General features: G+C 38.8%; 1 protein-coding gene across 10 annotated transcripts in view; it reads left to right on the top strand.

Annotated features, from left to right (window-relative positions):
• Positions 1-20,567, top strand: part of AFF2 (AF4/FMR2 family member 2) — a 426,551-nt gene that overhangs the window by 97,070 nt on the left and 308,914 nt on the right. For 9 of the 10 annotated variants that reach the window (XM_038415896.2, XM_038415895.2, XM_043491627.1 and 6 more), the window contains exon 2: positions 14,987-15,107. In XM_038415896.2, the coding sequence (XP_038271824.1) occupies positions 14,987-15,107 (121 nt within the window). Of the gene's footprint in view, positions 1-14,986; positions 15,108-16,420; positions 16,525-20,567 lie in introns of those variants that run through there. The other variant, XM_043491632.1, reaches the window with a different exon arrangement.

Raw genomic sequence — 20,567 nt, 5'->3', positions numbered from 1 at the left:
ATAATGCAACACCTCTTCCCTTTCTCCCCTGCCGGTCCTTCCTGGATAAGCTATACCCTTCTATACGAAATATTCCCATGAGATTTATCCCACAAAGTCTCTCAGATGTCAGTTGTCATAATTGATCTTAGATACTAGTACATCCAGTTCTTCCTGTTTATTCCCCATACTCCTTGTATTTGTGTATAGACATCTAAGTTGCTGAGCAGATTCCCTGGCTGTATTCCCTCTTGTTGCTCCTAAGACCCTATTGTATTCCCCTCCTCTATCCGCAGCATCTAACCCTCTGTAAAGGTTGCAGTTTTATACCTGTCTGTGACCTTTTGTCATCTGTCTCCTTTGAACCTAGTTTAAAGTCCTGCTCACTAGGTAGGTGAGTCAGTGTCCAAAGTTGCTGTTCCCCTTCTTGGGCCAGTGGACCCTGTCTCTTCCCAGCAGTCCTCCATCCCAGAGCAGCATCTGATGGTCAAGGAAGCCAAAGCCCTCCCATCAACACCATCCATGGCAGTCATGCATTAATCTCCATGATGTGGCTCCTTACTCTCAACCAGGAGGATGGATGAGAACTCAACCTGCAGTCCCAACCCCTTTACCCTCTCTCCCAGAGCCTTGTAGATCCTGCTGATCTGCTCAGGGTCACACCTTGCTGTAACATTAGTGCCCACGTCGATGCGCAGCATGGGGTAATAGTCAAAGGAACAGGTGGTTGCCAGAAATCTTTCTGTGATATCTCAGATGTGGGCTCCAGGCAGGGTGCAGTGGCTGTGAGCCTCCCAGCCTTGTGGGTGGGTAGCTCCTCTTCCTCAGCCATTGGGGCCTTCTTCTCTCATCCTGTGGCCAGTACAGCACACTGGTTCTTCACCATTATGAATGGGGGACCCAGCTGGGGAAGGGGGGTATCTATTGTCTGAGATGGCCAGCAGCCAGTCTCCTCCCTGTAGAGCAGTTTCTGTGATGCCACTGTAGTCTCTTGTTAGCTAGCATCCTCTATGCCTCCATGAGCATCCTCTCAATGAAGTCCTCATGTTCCCAGATGCTACGCAGACAAGCAACCTCTTCCTGCAGCTCTCTTACCTGCTTCCTGAGGGACTCCACCAACAGAAACATCTCAAACTGAGTGTTTCCCCCTGCCTGGCTTTTTTCAGTAGGGACATGCAAGCCTTATTCCCAGCAAGTCAAGGTCACCAGGACCTGGGGAGAAGTCTTCAGGTCAAGATATCTGTTTGCCCAGGGCCCCCACAGGCACAGCAGGGGTGTCGGCAAAATGTCATTGTAACGCATTCATGTAACTCATGAGACATAAAATAATTACTCCAAGGGCCAAAATCATCCCTAGTGTAACTCCACTGATTACAGTTGAGTTACACTAGTAATGAATTTAGCTCTAGGTATTCAGACCTGGATCCAAAATAGGCTTAGGCTGGGGTAAAATGGTTTTTCTTTTCTCACACTCATGAGATTTTGGCCCCAAGTGGCAGAAATCCACTCATCCTGAAAGATTTCCTTCATCTTGAATGATGGAAATATCATGAGATCAGTTATTCTTGTGAGATTTCAGACACATTCGAACCATAATTAGGGGGAAAAATAGTTACCTACTATGTTTGGATCTGACCTGAAACTAAAGCAAGCTCAGTCTTGGTCCCAGAGATTTGAATCAGATCCAGCCTAAAAATTCAAACCATTTCAGATATGAGATTGTGGTTTTGGTCCATCTAAGGAAGAGAGATAGTGCTCTCACTTATGAATGACCTTTATTGGCTTTCAAATCCCAGTGCATGCTACACCTGTCTTAACTTTCTTGTTAATAATACATCAAAAACAACATAATTTCTATATGAAATAGTTTTTCTTAAAAAATGGTATGTTTGCTTTAATCTTTCCTAGTGCAGAAGGCTCTGTGATTTACTGCCTCGTGTGTACGTGTATCACTGCTTTCTGCTAGATGGAAGGTGGGACCACACTAAGTGAATTTGATTATTCAACGCTTGGTGGCTGGCCTGCAGTGGATATAAGCCCTAAGATTGTAAAACCTAATGGAGATTCTCTTTTCACTTAAGTGATGATAGTCTATAGAGTTGTTTTACTGGAGGTTATTTTTAGAAGAAGATCTTAAATTGTATCTCTTGTTGTCAAACAGGAAATCTGTGTAACCATTGTGTGCAGTGTAAACAATGGCAGTGCAATCTATGAGGCCATGTAACTGGTAAAACTGCTGCCCAGTTGTTAGCTATGGAGACCTTTGAACCATAGCCTGTTGATGATGAGGAGTTTTACCTAACTGTGAGGAGTATATAACATATTTGGTCACCATTGCTCTCCTCTGGATGTAGTGTCAGACCTGCTCCGGTGCTTGTGATCATCTCACCAATAAATAATGGGGTCCATTCCAACACCTATTGAATTCTAGGGGAAAACTCCCATTGATGCCAATGGAAATTGGATTGGGCCTCTAGAGAGGATATAAACCCTAATACTCCTCTTAGCTATAATACTTCTGCAGTTAAGGAATCTTTCGTTATGCTTTATAGTAGGGTTCTATTTATAAATATTGTATAAAGGCTTAATAAATAATGAAAGACATTATAAGCATGTTACATACATAAATAATGAAAGACATTATAAGCATGTTACATACAGAAGTAATATGTGTTATAAATAGCTATAAGCACATTAGTAGAAAAGTATTAATAATGGTTATAAGGAACCTGTTGGATTCGGCAGCAATTGGTTAACCATTTAGTAAAATATCTTTTAATCATGTATTAATCCTTTATAAAAATGTATACATTGTAGTTTAATATAAAGTGTGACTGATTCTCCTTTATGTCAAGTGATGGGGAGGGTTAAGATTTTGGAGCAGGAGGTTCTAGGTTCTTTCCCACTTAACCATAAAGTCTTGTGTGGCCACAAAATCATTACAGCTCTTGTAAATTGCTATTCTCTATGTGAGACCGATGGTATATTTTATAGCAGTGCTGAATAGGGGATGCATATTTGCTTGAATCTGAAATGAGGGAGCCTTGCAGTTGACCATCTCTTTTCTTTCTAGTAGACATTACTACAATAAATGAAAGCAATTATGGAGGGTTTCAACTGAGAGAGGAATAATTTACTGGAAGATAATACCTCTAGCCAAGAAGCAAATCACAATACATAAAATTATATTAGACTTCCAGCACTGTTTGTCTACCCATTGGGTGCTCTGGATCAATGACCGCACCGCACCTTAAAGCAGGGGAGGCGGGCTGTTGTCCAGCTTGCTGGGGGAAGGGGAATAGCACTTTGCAGGCAGGGTTGGCAGGGGGCCTCAGAAGCTGCTGCAAAAAGGGGAGTGGGTCAGCATGACGATGCTGGGGAGTTGAAAAGGGACAAGCTCTGTGGGAGAAGCCCCTTTTCCCCAGAGCAGCACCCATGCTCCCTCCTTTGAGGTGACAAAATACCAGGTTTGGTCAGGACCTGCTGTTCTTCTTTCAATATAGCTGAACAATGTGCATCCATCCTCTATTTACAAAGGCGCAGGCACATTTCTCCAATCTAAAATTGGCAAATGATATGAAGAGTAATCCTGTTAAACTGCGATTTTACCTGTGGTGATGTTTCTGAACACATTGTAAGATAAAGAATATGTGTGAATGTGCTCAGATGTATAGAAGCACATGTCAGTAAAGGAGTGCATTTGTTAGACCAGTAGAAGGGTGTGTTTCTGTGATAAAATACTTCATCATTTGAGTCTGCTGATTCATCTGGCTCCAAGAATGTGTGCTAATCAATGATTGTTTTATATTAGAAAGCTCACTTTAATTCCTGGTAGCTACAGATTGTCTGGCATTGTTTCAATGAAATGCCAGTAAAATGAGGAGGAGTTCTGTTTTTTTTAAAAAAAAAGTAATGTGAAAAAATATGTACCAAATACTTTTGAGTAATAATGTCAATTAGAATCTCTTATAGTAATTACGAAAAAATACTTATTGAGCAACACAACCCTTGTATGTTAAATACTACTTGATTATTGAATTTGTGTGTGTGTGTTCCCATACTGTTAGACCATTTTTAATCTTTTAAAATGCCATTAATGTATAAAATGTAGTAACCTTTTGGGGTACTTAAAATGTTGTAATAATACAGTTGAGGTATTCAAAATTTAAAAATCAATTCCAACTATTTTTTCAGAAGATCTTTTACCGCATCAAATGATCCTTATGCCTCAGGAATATGCAGATACATGCTATTTGCTGATACATTCACAAGTAGATGTAGTCATGGCACCATACGGTGTTTGCTGTAAATGTAAATTAGGGATAATACACAAAACACAGCTAAACAACATTCCATATTATGCATCCATAATACACAAATGTATAGAATGCTGCTGTTAATATGCATTTGAAGTATAATGGCGGCGAAGAAGCTGTTAGGGTGTACACTCTGAATGCATATGAATGATAATGTGGACCTTGGCTAAAACTTAATTGGTTCACTGTCATTATGTCAGTTCTGAAGGAACTTGACATCCCAAAAGACATGAGTGGAGAAAATATGACTGTAAAAATGAAATAGGCCCATTTTGTTAATCTCTCAGAGCAAGGAAATTCAGAATTTAGGCTGAAACTCCATCCTTAGTCTACCCCCTCACAGCGACCGAGTCCCCTTTTAGTCACAGCAGGTTACCCATCTAACACAGCCTCCTAATCCAGCTCCTTTATCCTGTATGTAATTTATCTAGTGCCAAGACTCACTGATAAATTTCACAAATGTGTATATAAATTTGTTACAGTTTACCAGTGTGGTATGATAAGCACTAACTAGAATACTGGGGTATCAAGCCTTTCTGAGAAGGTCTATTCTGATGCTTTAACGTGTTTTAATTTACAACATATAATATTGTCTTAATGTTATCTTATTAGATGTATTAAATACCAGATACATCCTTCAATAAATAAAGCATCTTGGGAAAGTGTTATACTTAGCAAATATTTTAGTGGATCCTAGTCATTTACTGAATTTCATAGTAGCAGTTATATTGTAACCATTTTTGTTTCTGCTTGGGTTTTCTTTTTTTTTGGCTTAAAGTATTTTTCAGTTTTTGCCTTGCTGCTTGCCATGTAGCAAATGTGAAATGACAAGAGGATTCTAATAGCGATCCAAAATGTACCGTGAACACATTGTTAACCAAATTACAATCACTGCTTTCGTTTACATGTGTCGCCTTTCAAAGGATGAATGTGTTCTTTTAATTTGCTTTTTAAATATCCATAACGATGTCCCCAAGCGTTTTAATAAAACGGAAACAGTTAATTATTGCCAAATAAGGATAACTGAATATATTGGTCCGTAGCTTGCATATAAATATTTCTGACAGCACTTCTCTCTGGAAGAGAAAATTGTGCAAATTGCCAGTTATTATCATTTTTAATAAATAAGTCTTATCTTGACTTCATTCATTTTTTCACCCCAGTGCACTAGTGTTCAACAACCATATTTTCAGTGGGACCATTTCTATTACAGAGTGATTGAGCTCTGATTTACACATCAATTACCCAACTTCATGGAGATTTTCATGCTCCCCTAGCTGACATCAATGAAGCATAACTGCGTAAATGCTTTATTTCATACTAGTTTTTGATAACTCAGACTGATAACTAATCATATAAAGAGACAACGTGCTATGATACAGGAAACAATAAGTGCTCCCCTTTGAAACATCATCTCTTCTTTTATACTTTTCACCATTCATGAGCTTATCTCTGCTATCCATTCCTTACTATAAGGTACCAGAATTTGTTCCTCCCAAATTCATGTTAAGGAAAGGTTTGAAGCTACATAATACTGAAATGGGCATAAACTGAACTAAAATAAATTTTTCTACATGCTTAAGAAAACAAACAAATAACAATGTGATGTATATCAGCTATGTTTTTAACCTCATGGTTTTAATTTCCACAAATTGCCTGTGGGTCTCTTGGGGGTTATTTTGTATAGAGACTTTAATCTCCAGTATTTTGTATCAAACATGCTACAGTGAATGACACTGCTTTTTAATATAAATTATTAAGAGATAACCAATGACCATCTTGAGGGTTTCTCTGTATAGCTGTTGAACATCAAAGATAGAATATTCTAACATTAAAAAAAAGTAATTGATCTTGAAACTCAGTGATATATACATTATGATACTTTTTAAAAAAAGTTTGTTCATTCTTCAAAAAACACAGCATTAAAGTAAATGTTTGAATGTGAAAGATATGTGATAAATTGTTTTGTTTAATTAATTAGTATATTCTAGTGTGGCCAGATTGGTCAGTGCTAAGTAGTAAGATTATCAAGACAATGTAATTTAAAATCTTGAGAGCGGTAGTGATTGTCAGAGGAGGTAGAGCTTTCTGCTTAAAATGTAATATTGATTGTGAAATGTATCATTTTACAGTGTAGTAAAAGCCTTTGATGTGTAAGGAAGGAGTGTTTAGCTAAATATTTTTTTTAAACTCTGGCTTTTGTAATCACTTTATTGACTAAATTCATTTCCCTAGTCCAGAGGTTCATGCCAATATTGCAACGAAAATAAGGACCCTGGGTCTGGTTTTCATTTACTCTGGTGTAAATCAGGATTAGCCCTGGTCAACAGACTGGGAGAGGGGAGAACTACTCTCTGTGCCTGAGTTGTTAGTTTTTATATTTTTTTACTTACTCTGAATAAAGACTACCAATGCTTTGGCTCCAGTCCAGGAAAGTTCTTATGCAGTCTTGTTGACTTCAATTGGACTATTCACGTGCATAAAGTTAAGCACACACTTTAGTTCTGTGATGGATTGGGGCCAGACTGCTAAGTGTTTGACGCACACACCAACAAGCTCCATAATGTCTGATCAAAACAAAACAAGAATGATATCCTGACATCTTAAAGGCAGAATGAGGAAGCAGCAATCTGTGACAAGTTCTTTCATTATTTAAATAGCATAGTTACAAATTCACTGGTCTTGGTGCCTTGTTTTGGAAACCCCCTGTTTACTTCTGGGTTTCCACAGAAGACAAGTATTTTGTTTAAATGAACTCTTTCATAATTTAAGAATATGCCGTATTTTTAAGATAGAATGAAAAACTGATAAAGAATTATATTTGAAAGGTCAGGAGGCTGGATGCTAAAGAGTTGTAGTATGTCTTTTCAAATGTGGCTACTGAACAGCTGTAAAAACTCTCTACGTAAAAGAATGAATGGACACAAATCAGACGTCAAGAATTATAACATTCAAAAACCAGTTGGAGAACACTTCAATCTCTCTGGTCACTCGATTACAGACCTAAGAGTGGCTATCCTTCAACAAAAAAGCTTCAAAAACAAACTCCAACGAGAGACTGCTGAATTGGAATTAATTTGCAAACTGGATACAATTAACTTAGGCTTGAATAGAGACTGGGAATGGATGAGTCATTACACAAAATAAAACTATTTCCCCATGGTATTTCTCCCCCTCACCCCACCCCCCACTGTTCCTCAGATATTCTTGTTAACTGCTGGAATTAGCCTACCTTGCTTGTCACCATGAAAGGTTTTCCTCCTTTCCCCCCACTGCTGCTGGTGATGGCTTATCTTAAGTGATCACTCTCCTTACAGTGTGTATGATAAACCCATTGTTTTATGTTCTCTGTGTGTGTATATAAATCTCTCCTCTGTTTTTTCCACCAAATGCATCCAATGAAGTGAGCTGTAGCTCATGAAAGCTTATGCTCTAATAAATTTGTTAGTCTCTAAGGTGCCACAAGTACTCCTTTTCTTTTTGCGAATACAGACTAACACGGCTGCTACTCTGAAACCTGTAAAAACTCTGTTATTCTGCAACACCATTCAGATGTCCTTGAGTGTGCTGTCTGTTATGGCTGACTAGACTTCCTTTCTGCAGCTCTCCTTGTTTCTTTCCAAATCTGGCTTCTGCTGTCCCCAAGCTCACTACTGGTTTCCCCCTTGCTAAGTCAAAGTAACACTCCTTTGTTTTTATTCTTGATCACTCTGGTGCATTTGACAGATGATCGCTCACTCCTCTTCTGGTTTCTCTCTATCTCACTGGCAGCTCCTTCTGCCTTTTGTGATTCTTTGACTTGCCCTCTCCTCTTGTCTGTTAGCGTAGTTCAATGTTCATTTTCCTCCTATTCTCCTTCTGATCCCTTCTTTGAGACACCTCATCTACTTCCATAGCTTCAGCTACCACATCTCTGCCAATGAATCACAGTATCTCCCCTGCCCTATTGCCACATCAGCTGTCTTAGTCATCTCCCTTTAAGACATCCTTCTCCAACTCAGTCGCTCTCTCTCTATCAAGAAGAGTTCTTCACTTTCTCCAAAATCTTCTCTGTCAGCTCCTTTCACTTTCACAATTGATAACTGCACTGTCTTTTCCATCTCCAAAGCTTTCAATCTTTTATGCTTTCTCTCACTTCTTTCTAACCTCTTCCTCTAAATCCATTCTCTTGCTAATTCATGTTGGATAAATGTCTTAGTATTGGGTGGTAGAGAGTAAAGGGTGGATCACCAAAATCCACTCTTACTTTCCACCCCCAATACTAAAACATTTATCAGAACTTTGCCATCTTTTGCCTTGATTTTGTAACTTCCTCTCTCAGCCAACTTCTCCCCTCTCCCCAAAGTGCTGTGACAAAAATTGTTGAGCCAGAGCTGATGTAAGTTGATAGAGCTTCCTTAATTTCAATGAAGCTGTGCCAATGTACACCAGCTGAGCATCTGGCCTGTCTTTTTATGTTCCTCAGATAGCATCTTCCTCTTCCTTGAACCTTTCACTGGCTTTCTTTCCCTTACTGCGTTGCATTCAAACTCTTTCTCACCTACTAGACCCTACGTAATGTTACAGATCCCCTACATCTCTCTTCCCATTTTATCCTCCTCCCTTTTTTCTCTCCCTTTATACTCCCCCAGTCTTTTGCCACTTTTTCCCACTTCTAGCATCATCACTTCATTCTTGGTGTCCCAAAGCTTGGAATAGCTTCCCATTTCCTGTTGCACAAATCCATCCTTAAAATCCTGTCTCTGCCTTTCATGTAACTTTTTATAACTTGTTTCTTCCAGGAATCCTTCTTACCTTTTACTCTTCACTAAGAATATAGTAATACCTTCCTTTACGTACCTTCCTTACTTGTGTCATTGGATTGTTTTGTTAACCTTAATTTGTAAACTTTTTTGGGGAGGGAAAGTGTCTTATGCTGTTTGAACCTATTTATTCCAGTTCAATTATTAATCTCATAAATAGAAAATCTAGTAAAGATAAATCTAGAATAAAATTAATAATAAAAGTAGTATGTGTATATAAATCTAAGTACTATTATTATTATCAGCAGCTGCATCTAAGCCCTGATTTGCCCAAAATTTGGTCTTTGGCTGTGAAGTTTTCTTCTAACTCCCTTATTTTAGCATGTGAAAAGAGTCTAGCACCAAGGCGGTATCTGAAACCTCAGGAATCTAAAGCAGAGCTCACCAAATCTTCCTAAGACTGGTGCAGATAGAGTAAGGAAGCTGTGACCTTGCTTGTGGCATATGAGTCAAATGCAGTTCTATTTACTTTTATGCAGGTTTGCTACAGTAGGGTATTACAAGTAGTTTTGTTTGAGACCTTCACCCAACAATCGTGTAGAGGTGTTTCCTACAGCACTAGCTGTTTTTTTTTTTTTAAAAAAAAAAAGCCTAGAGGAGAAAAGCTATAAAAAGGTTTCATCAGGCTGTATTGAGAGTTCAGAGATAACATCGGGCTCAGAACTGAGTGCATCATGACCTTAAGATCCAATCAGAGTGTCACTCTTTGGATAAGGGGAAGGCTGACCTCATTCTTGTTCTAATCTGTGTTTATTTTAAAGTTAAATATGTGGCTTTCTGTAGTTAATGTGCATTGCAGGGTTAGTTCAGTGATGAGCATTTCGGCAACAGAAATAAATTTGCAGACAAGTAAGTCATTGACCTAAGTGGATAAGCAACCACTTCCTAGTGTGTAGATGCGTTACACGCTGGGAAATACTTGAGGCTTTTATATCATAGTGTGAGTGGAGAATTCAAAATTAACTTAGTTTTTTTTTTAATAACATAGTGCTTGGAACTGCAGAACATGTGATAAATATAGATATTTGCAAATGGTGTAGAAGGCAGCAATTCACTTGAGGTTCTTCTGATGTCATAAAATGTACCAGCACAGTGGAATAGTTTGTAAACATCATCAGGGCCCCCGGGAGTGAGCTTCTGCCTTGTACTTGTCTCTTGGGTGAATTAAATATGTATTATTTCTGGTTTCATGAGGACATCTGGTAAAAGAGAAATATTTTAATGTGTTTGGTAGAAAAACACTGAATTATTGAAATTATTTACCTTTATATATATAGTTAATATAGTAAATACTATATTAATTAAAGTTAATTAATTGTAAAGAAATTTTGCCACATTAAATTAATGCTGTTTCATCATTTTGCCCTAATAGTTTAGTAACATAACCACCATCAAGTAGAGTAAACCATTTTATTGAGATTCATAAAATGAGTATGAACTAGTCTTAAAATGTTACAGTTACTCTTTTGCTCAGATATGATATAGTATAGTGATTCCTTTCAGGGTTCTGAACAGTTTGTGTGCTTGAGGAAGGACACAGCTTTCAGATATCTAAGCCTAAAATAGTCATGTATTTTCACATTAAGGGTGAAATCTTGAAGTCAATGACAGAACTCTCATTGACATCAGTGAGGCCAGGATTTTAACTCTAACACAGACTATGGCTGGGGTTGCTATCATTTGTAAGCCTCTAAAATCCTGATAGTGCCACCCCTAGTCACCCAAATAAATAATTTTTACTTTGAATTCAGTGGGATTTCTCACGTAAGTAAGGGTGACTCTTGGAGTCTCATCCTGCTTCCACTGACTTCAGTAGTAAATATTGTGGATAGAGGCGATGTGTGGGGGGATAAAGTGGGGTCACATCCCCAATTTGCTGCTTGGCTTGTACTGAGCATGCTCACACGGACTGAGCCAGATGCCCTCACTCGACCCCCCACTATTGTCAGGCATGGGTCATCTTTGCTTGCGGAGGACATTAATGGACAAAGATTGGGCTCATAGTGTCATAAAAGTTTGCAAAAGAGATAGTACACTGCTGACAATATCTCGTCCTGCCTTGAGTGTAAGGGACTGGATTAGAAGACATCTCAAGATCCCTTCCATGGGGATACTATCATTCTATGACTCAAGCTTGCAGTTCTTAGACAAAACTTGCTATTGAAGTCAGTGGAAATATCTTCTGTGAATAAGGTAAGCAAGCTGTAGTTCTAATACTACGTGCCTTTAGGAACAGCTCTTAGAAACCCTTTGCTAAGACACTGTTCCCCCCCTTGCTTTGGGGGTAAGTATGGATTAGAAATTTCCAACTGGTCTATACAAGTAGAAAATTACAATACTTCCCCCCCCCACCCACACAGACTAAGCTACGTTTTCCCGAGGTGATTGTGGAGCAGAGTGGAGCCAAGACTCCACCTTATTTCTATCCACCTGCTCCATAGTGAGCAGCAGCAAGTGTATAGCACCCACTTACTCCCACATATGTGGACCCAAGGTCCAGGTAGCCTATGAAGGGGTGCAGTGAGGATTCTTTCTTCCCGTTATGTCTCTGTGGATGTATAGTTTGCCACAATCTAGCGTGTAGCTAGCAATAATAATAGGGTAAGTGGCTTTGGTATAGTAATTTAATTTCCTTTATTTTTCCTCAATAAATTAGTAAACAATTCTATAATTTCTACAAGAATGCAACAGTAGCATTGACTATAGTACTCTCCTATAACTTTACACTAGCAAATGATCCCAAGGTAGTGATATCATTATGGCAGAATGTGTTGTAAAATGAACTAAATAAAATGATGTTGCATTTGAGTTTCCAACCTGAAAATTGGAAGCAGCAATGGAAATCTAGTTTAACTCAGCCTCACATACTTAGGTGGCTTTACATCCTGTTAATAAACTAAACTAAAGTCTATTTATTCCAAGCAGGAATGATCTTGAATTGCTCAAACCCATTATTAATTCATCTTTCTGATTTCAAGATTGTCTTTGTGGCATTAGTCTGTCTTTTTTCCCCCCCTCCCTGTATGAAAACAAGTAGGCAAGTCTAAGGATACATGGAATCATCAGGAGATAGACATATGCTTGCCTGCAGTCTCTGTGGGTCTTGCAGGTTCAAACACAACCTGCCAGAATCATAAGAACTTTAATTGAGTAGATAAAGAGGTCCTCATAATTATAAACTGCAGTAGGTATAACAAGAAGCTAAATACATAGCTGTGGTTTTAATTAGCTGGTGCTTCAAATTAGTAATTGTGATTTCACTCAGAAATCAGTGACTTTATAGACTGTCAAAGCCTCATCACTGTGCGGTTCACTCCTTGTTATATCTCTCCATGTGAAGCTTCTAATACAACATCATACTGAGCTAAAAAGGCAAAAGTTGTAGATATTTGGTTATCTTCCAAGTACAGTAGAGCTCTATGGAGATTAAATTCATTCTCATCAGGATATCAGAATTCACTATTCTCCGTTACATAAGTGTGCATGTGTGTGTGCATGTGTATATAAAATTTAGCAGGCAAATATTTCTTACAACAGATAATGTCAGTGTGCATATTCAATCTGCTATTCAAATTGTCATCTGGAATTTGTAGCTATTTAACTGACACAAAATAGAGCCAAAAGTCTTATAACAAATCAAATAGAGGTTGAAAGCACAGAAGTGTCCCTTAATGCTTGTCACATGAGGAGTTGTCAATGCAAGTGGAAACATGCATCTCTTCTTTTTTTTTTTTCCTCTTCAGTGTTTTAATTACATCTTTTCCCTCAGAGGAGCAGGAAGTAGTTTGCAGAGACAAGAGACCAAAGTACTTCAGTCCTGTTCATGAGAGAAGTAGACGTGATTTCTCAGCTTGTCATCTAGGTCTGGCAGGTGCACAAAGTGAGCTGACATAAAGATAACTGACGTCTTGCTATCACTACTCTGAGGCAATAGACCTTTTTTGTTTATTTGCTTGTGTGCAGAATTATCTGCTGCCGAAGTCAACTAATCTAACGTCCTTCCCTTCTGAACAGTACTACATGAAACATTCTTTAATCACCCCCTAGATCTAAGCTGGCCGTTCACCCCATTTTAAGATGGCAGTCCTCTTTTTTTGTATGGTTTGGCCCCGGTCCGATATTGAGACAGAATTGGACATGGTTTTGTCTGGTATCATATGAGGACACCATTTTGAACAGCAAGCTGTTATCAGTGTGATATCGCATGCAGCATGCCTGTGAGATCACGCCAGTGGGGGCAGAGTGGCATGCTGTTCAAAATGGCGTCCTCCATACAGCATGACCTTGTATGCATCATGCGTGTGAGGTCACACTGGCAGGGGCGGGGTCATCGGCCTATACCATTTCAGGAAGTACTGGAATGTCCAGTATTCTGGGAATACATGAGTGGTCCACCCTCCATATGCCCACAACTAAATGATACATAAATGTTAACAAGTATGCAGGATTGAAATAGTTGTTCTGAATCACACTTGGCTGCAGTAGAATGTTGTGATGTAGGCACGTGTTACACAGTTAAAGGAAACTGAAGATGTCACTATGTCTGGTTGACTCCATAGTTGCTTCTCCATATAGGTATATTCTTTCTGTATGTGTGTGTGTGTACATACACGTACGCACACAGCATGCCTACATATTTATACATGTACGCTTATAGACAAGTTGTACTGAATTTTTTCTGGCAGAAAGCACCATCTGGAAATGGCAGATTTTGTGTGTTTTTTAATTTTAGAATGACTAGTTCTATTTAGAGACATGGTAGATGAGGTAATATCTTTTATTGGACCAATTTCTGTTTTCCAGCTTTGCAGAGCTCTTCTTCAGGTCTGGAGAAGGTAACGAGAGTGTCTAAACTAGATATAAAATGGGACAGGTTAAGCATAAGAAGTTCACATATGCTGTAGGAGACCACTTAAAATGAAGTGGGCAGTTGAGGGTTAGCAGACAGTAGAGTGTTTACAAATGGTTGTAATGACCATAAATCTGGTGTCTTTTACTGAGACCGTGGTTTTCAGTGCCCAGCAGAGTTAGGAATTTATGTTTTCAGGCTCATCTTTCAGAGGTGTTGTGCAGGTTTCCTTTGAAGACGCTCACCCACGGGTGATAGAGTGTTTTTATCTTTTATCATTTTTTCTGTGAGAGTTCATTTGAGAGAGTAGTGATTGTCTGGTTTTACCAACATAGTTATTGTTGGAGCATTTTATGTACTGGATGAGATACACCACATATGATGGGCATGGGTAGAAGACATGGATCTTGAAAGGTGTGTTCTGAAGGACATAGATCATTATAGCAGTCTACAGGTTTTGTATCTATTGCTCTGGCAGAGTCTGGTGGCACTTTGAGTTGGACTGTGGGGAGCTTGCTTCTGATGATGAACTTGGCTAAATTGGGGGTTTGTTTGAAGGCAAGAAGGGGATGGGGGTGGGAAATATTTCTTTCAGGATGGGATTGATCCACCATCAAGTCTGAATTGTAACTTTTTGATGATACCCGTTATGGGTTCTAGTGTGGGGTGGTACTGGAGCAGGTTCTTCCATGGTAGTTGGATGGCTCGTTCCATGATGTGGTCTGTTTTTCTCATGGAGTGTCCTAGTGTAGTGAATGCAGATTTTAAGTGAGTTTAGGTGTGTATGCTGGGATTTCTCTTTGGAACAAATTCTGTGATATCTGAGTGCTGGGCTAAATAGCCATATTTACTACGGTACTATGATCCCAAATTTAAATTTAGGAAAACTATTGGATGGATTTCACTCTCTTTCAAAGTCATCGGCTTGAATTGCACTGTTTCCAGTGTTTTGTTCCTAATACTGGTAACAATGACAATACGTTTAACTGACGTATAGGGAACATAATTGCTTGTCTTTTTTGTCTTATTCTCTTTTTCAGTCACTATGAGCAAGACCGGAGTGCACTTAAAAGGAAAGAATGGGAGCGAAGAAATCAAGAAGTCCAGCAAGATGAAGATCTCTTTGCTTCAGGTTTTAATCTCTTTGGGGAACCCTACAAGGTAAATGGCTATACGATACTTTACACTTTTAGAGGGTCTTTCATCTGAATGCATTTTGCAAATACTGATTAAGCCTTACCTCTGAGGAAGAAAAGTATTATGTTGATCTTGATTGTCTGACTCTACAGATAGTTAGACCTTTGAAATTAGTAAACTGAATTAGTAAACTGAAGGTTTAACAATCAGGTTAAGTAACATGGCCAACGTTATACAGCATTTTGGTGACAAAACCAGGGATTGAAATAAGGAGGTTGGATTCATATTCCCTTTTCTGAACGTTCTGCACACTTCCTCAATAAGTATATATTGCTCTCCAAAGGAATTTTTACTTAGGTTTTCCTAACTCCAAAATGATATTTAATCTCTTTATTTTTAAAGAGGAAAATATACTTGATTTGTTCAAACCAGAATCTCTTCGTTTAATTATGAGCCCGGAAGCTCTCCCTTTGCAATCATAATTGTCCAAAGAAGTGTTCAGGGAGAATGTCTGTTTGAATTCTTTGGGGAGCGTAACAAGGATATCAAAGAGACTTACGATGAGACTCTCTGTAAGGAGCTTTGCTGCCTGAGAATTTCATCACCAGGGGATGTCCCCCTTGATTATTTCTGCTGCTTTGATTTGTAGCCAGGCATCCCCTGACAGATTCATCAGAATGTAAATGTACATGTCACTTTCTCTTCCCAATCAGTGACATCCATTGAAAGGCATTCCATTTTATATTGTTAGCAGCTGTAGGGAGGATGAGTGCTCTTTGCAAATCACCAGTAAGGGGGAAAGACCAGCATCGTTATGAAGTGGTGGTTCATAATTATAGGTTGGGAGACTGTTTCAACCAACTGGGGACAGTAGTTTACTGGTTAAAATCTAATCTGGCAAACTATAATGTGATATTTTATGTTGGGCCACCCCCTTTCTCATGAGGAGTTCGTATTTACTACACACACAATCCCGTTGATTTGAGAGAGACTCCTTGCAAAGTAAGGCCCCAATCCTGCAACCATTAGTGCATATTCTTAATTCTAAGAACATGAATAGGTCCCTTGATTTCAGTGAGACTGCACGTGGGAGCAGAGTTAAGCTTGTGTGCAAGTGTTTGCAAGAGCTATGGATCCGCTCAGTGTCAGTAAGGGTAGCAGAACCTAATCCATTGTGGTTACTCTGAATTACTGAATTCAGCTGTATCTACTACTGAAATATGAAATCCTGTAGGAATAAAAAGGGACTATACCACACAGAGGTTCTACATGCTTTTGATTTGGATGGAGCTAGTTAATCTTTTCTTTTGTATTTCATAGCTTTTGGTTTATTGCAGATGAATTCGATATCGAGTAGCTCTTCCAATAATGGGATACTGATCAGCAAAGGTCTGAAATGAGCATCCCAAATTTAAAAAAAAAATCACAACTAAGTTCTAAGGTGGGTTGACTGTACAGTGGCTCATTTTAATGGAAGTGTTTAAAATGTTCCAAATGATCCTAGTGGATCATTTCTAACTACTATATTATCTCTCCCAGTATGCACAGATTATGTTCATGAGAGATAACAAATATGGCCCTGACACTGCCAACACTTATGCATGTGCTTAATTTGTTTCTATTCATATGCTTAAAGTTAAGCTTGTGCAAAAATGTTTGTAGAATCTAGGCCTCTTGATATAAAATGTTCTGTGTGCAAGAGGGAAAGCCAGGTGTTGTGATGTTAATCTACCAAGAACATGCAAGTATGTGGGGGAACAGTTTTACAACATGTAGCAATATGATTGAGCACTCCCCCCCCCCAATTATTTGTGTAGTCATGATTGGTATATTACATCACTTAGATGAAGAAGAAACTTGACACATTCACTGCACTTGATGTAATGAAGCGCAAAAAAAAGAAGAAAAAAAGGTTTTCATAGAGTCAGAGAGTTTTAAAGCCAGAAGGGCTCACCAGATTATCTAGTCTGACTTTCTGTGTGTCACAGGCCACCAACACCATGCTCAGGTTCATCTGGAGATGGAGTGTCATGATTACTCCTCTTGGAAATGTTTTTAGTCCTGGCCTTCTGCTCCCACCTAGTTAAGCTACACTTTAAAGATTGATAATAAGACACAGCATTGGAGTTTATGGGATGAAATGGATAGGAGCCTAATGAAAAATCAAACAATATGGATCTTTGAAATAATTTCCAAATGTAGAGAAATAACTCCAGATTTTTAATAAAGGCTTATGGAAATGTGCAAGTAAGAGATTGCAGCTTTATGAAAATGCTTATTGACCTCATAGAATTTGTGGGGGCAGTTTTTCATTGAGGATGTACTGTGTGTTTAAGATAAATAACACTTTCTGTCAAAGAGATAGGTCCTCTAAATGCTGATTTCTTTTCTAGCAATGAGTATGGTTTTTGAGTTGGCGTTCTGAAAATATATTCTCATTATTGTCAAGGTTTATTTTTTTTTGTCTTCCTCCTCCTGTTCATTTTGAAACAATGAATTGGGTGGAGAATTTACCCAAAATTAACTTAAACAAAATAATGCAGAATTTTCATCCATGAGAATTAAAAATTATACACTTCAAAACCATCTTAATATCTACTGTGCCCTCAGAAAGATATGTTTTAAATTTCTAAAATAGTCCCTACATTTTGAAATTTGTGTCCACTTGCTCAGAATTGGACAACTGAGTACACAATACCTGTATTTAAAATCTATTTCTGCATTTCTATAATAGCCCTTAAAGAATAGATATATTACTTTCAAAAATATCTATCATCACCCATTTTACAAGGTGAGCTCTTGAATACAACTTCTTTAGAATTGTACTCTCTTAGAACAGCATAAAAATTAGTGTAAAAATTGGTGTGTATAAATAAATTGTTAAACAACCAAACACAAAAATAATAGTTTTAATCTGTTTTAAATCCACAGAAGCAAGGAAAATTAAGAGTATATATATCCTTAATATTCATTTATATATATATATATATATATATATTTAATTAACTCCACCGATTTTGTCTTGATTTTTACATCAGGAGGAATTAAGGACAAAGTGGTTGTCTGATATTTCCTTTATAATAGTGGTGCTCAAACTAGGGCCGCCGCTTGTTCAGGGAAAGCCCCTGGTGGGCCAGGCCGGTTTGTTTACCTGCTGCGTCCGCAGGTTCGGCCGATCGCAGCTTCCACTGGCCGCAGTTTGCCGCTGCAGGCCAATGGGGGCTGCAGAAGGGCAGCCAGCACATCCCTCGGTTCGCGCCGCTTCCTGCAGCCCCCATTGGCCTGGAGCAGCAAACCATGGCCAGTGGGAGACTGCAATCAGCTGAACCTGCAGACGCGGCAGATAAACAAACCAGCCCAGACCGCCAGGGGCTTTCCCCGAATAAGCAGCGGCCCTAGTTTGAGAACAACTGCTTTATAGAATTGTGCTAATAAGGGCCCAATCCAGGTTCCATTAATGTTAGTGGAAATTTAACTGATGACAAATGCGGGCTGCATTTTATGAAAGAGCAGTGTAAACTGGCCTTAAAGTGAGTGTAAATGTAACTTATGCCCCCTTTAAAGCCTCTTTACATTACCAGGTGCAAAGGATCCTTGGTGTGAATGAGAATTAGGCCCTCTGTATCCAACAAAAATAGTGCAAAGTGCACCCACTTAGTCTGCTCTGGTTGCTACCAATGACAGTAACATCAAAAGGGAGCATGTTTGGACTTATTTTCCAACATTTTGACATACTGAAATTGTATTCAATGGTAAACCCTGGGTACTTTTAATGTGTGTTTGGAGAAGCAAGAGGGATTTGGGAATGGATTTGTTTCTTTTCCAGTCAGAACAAATTCTGATTTCAGTCGTATTGAAGTAAATTACTTCAGATTTACTCTGATGTCACTGAGATCAGAATATGGTCCATTCTCCTGTATCCATAACCAGGAGTGGCAATGCCACTTGTCCAAAATAAATGAAGCTGCTAGCAAGAAGCAAGCAGACCCTCAATTAGGTTTGCAGAGGAAGGGGAAAGAGAAGGTATCCATCAAGTGCAAATGGAGTGACCTTTCACCACGCATGGGGTCAGATCCTCAATTAGCAAAGTCAATAAAGTTAATGGAGCCATGCTGATTTACATCAACTAAAGATCTGTCCCATGAATTTCCAAAGGACCACAGAAGTTGAAGTGGGGAGAAGAGAATCTGAGAAATAGAAAACATCTCTCTCCATCTCGTTGGTTCCCTGTTCTAATATCTGTGTTCTGCACACCCATCCTTCCCCATTCACTGCAGCATTTAACACAAAATGGGGAACTATTGGATGGGGCTGCTACCAGTGCCACTTCGTATGAGGATGAGAAAACAGGTAAATAACCAACACCTGGTAGATAAACTGTAGCTGCTCTAAAGCTTGGAATGTTAAAAATAGTCCAGAGAGACAAGGTGGATGAGGTAATATCTTTTACTGGACCAACTTCTGTTGTTGAAAGTAACAAGCTTTCGAGCTCCATAGAGCTTTCTTGATACCCGGGATGAAGGAGCCTGAAGGAGAGCTCTGTGAAGCTCAAAACTTGTCTCTTTCACCAAAAGAAGTTGGTTCACAAAAGATATTACTTCACCCATCTTGGCTCTCTCATGCCCTGAGACCAACCTGCCGACAAACAACACTGCAAACAAAATTACGCCAGGGAGACGTAATTTCATGGGCAGAAGTGCAACATAAATATAGTTTATCATGTGGCTCTCTGCCATGAATTATATGGATATCACTATCACTTGTATATTTATGGAAAGGCTGCCTAATCACCTACCCCTTTATTATGTCTATCTATCTTATCTACTTTTCATAGGGGTGGTGTGTGTGTGTAGAAAGATGTTCTTTTTATGTGCCAGAGTCTCATGCAGAAAACAGCACTTTCAAAAATATTGTGCTGTCTACCACAATTTTGGCCAGCATGGACAAAGAGGTCTGAGCACTGCCTATTGCCAGTTATGGATCATGTGAGCTTTCTAGAGGTCTCCCTTTTAAACGCTGGTACTGCTTAATTTGTCGGAGCTGGCTAGATCACAGCCTGGGCTCTCATGTCTGCAGATGCTTGAATCAGCAGTGTAGGAATTTTACTAGGGATACCCTTTAATGTTTTGCATTAATAAATAGGATATAATTAGATGGGGGTTAATTTTTTTTGAGGTTTGCCTTGAAATAGTTCAACTGAAGAAATAGGACCCAATTGAAAGAATTTGCTTTTGCATGAGTCTTTGGAGAATGTTAAATCTTTTTTAGGTATTGCCCCTTCACTGTGTTCAAGCATAGCATAAAGTATCTCACCTTCTAGTCCACACTGGTTAGTTATGCTGGGAGGCTTTCATAGAAATTGTCACAAAACCCATATTAATTGGGCCCATAAGTCTGAATGCATTAGTTTTGTTCTTTGTAGAACCATAATGCAATAGCTAGTGAGCAAATTAGCCTTTCAATAGGATTTTATTTCTGATTTTT

The sequence above is a fragment of the Dermochelys coriacea genome, chromosome 9 (genome assembly GCF_009764565.3).
Source record: "Dermochelys coriacea isolate rDerCor1 chromosome 9, rDerCor1.pri.v4, whole genome shotgun sequence".
NCBI lineage: Eukaryota > Metazoa > Chordata > Testudines > Dermochelyidae > Dermochelys > Dermochelys coriacea.
The sequence above is the reverse complement of the archived record's forward strand: the minus strand, read 5'-3'. Positions and strand labels throughout refer to the sequence as shown.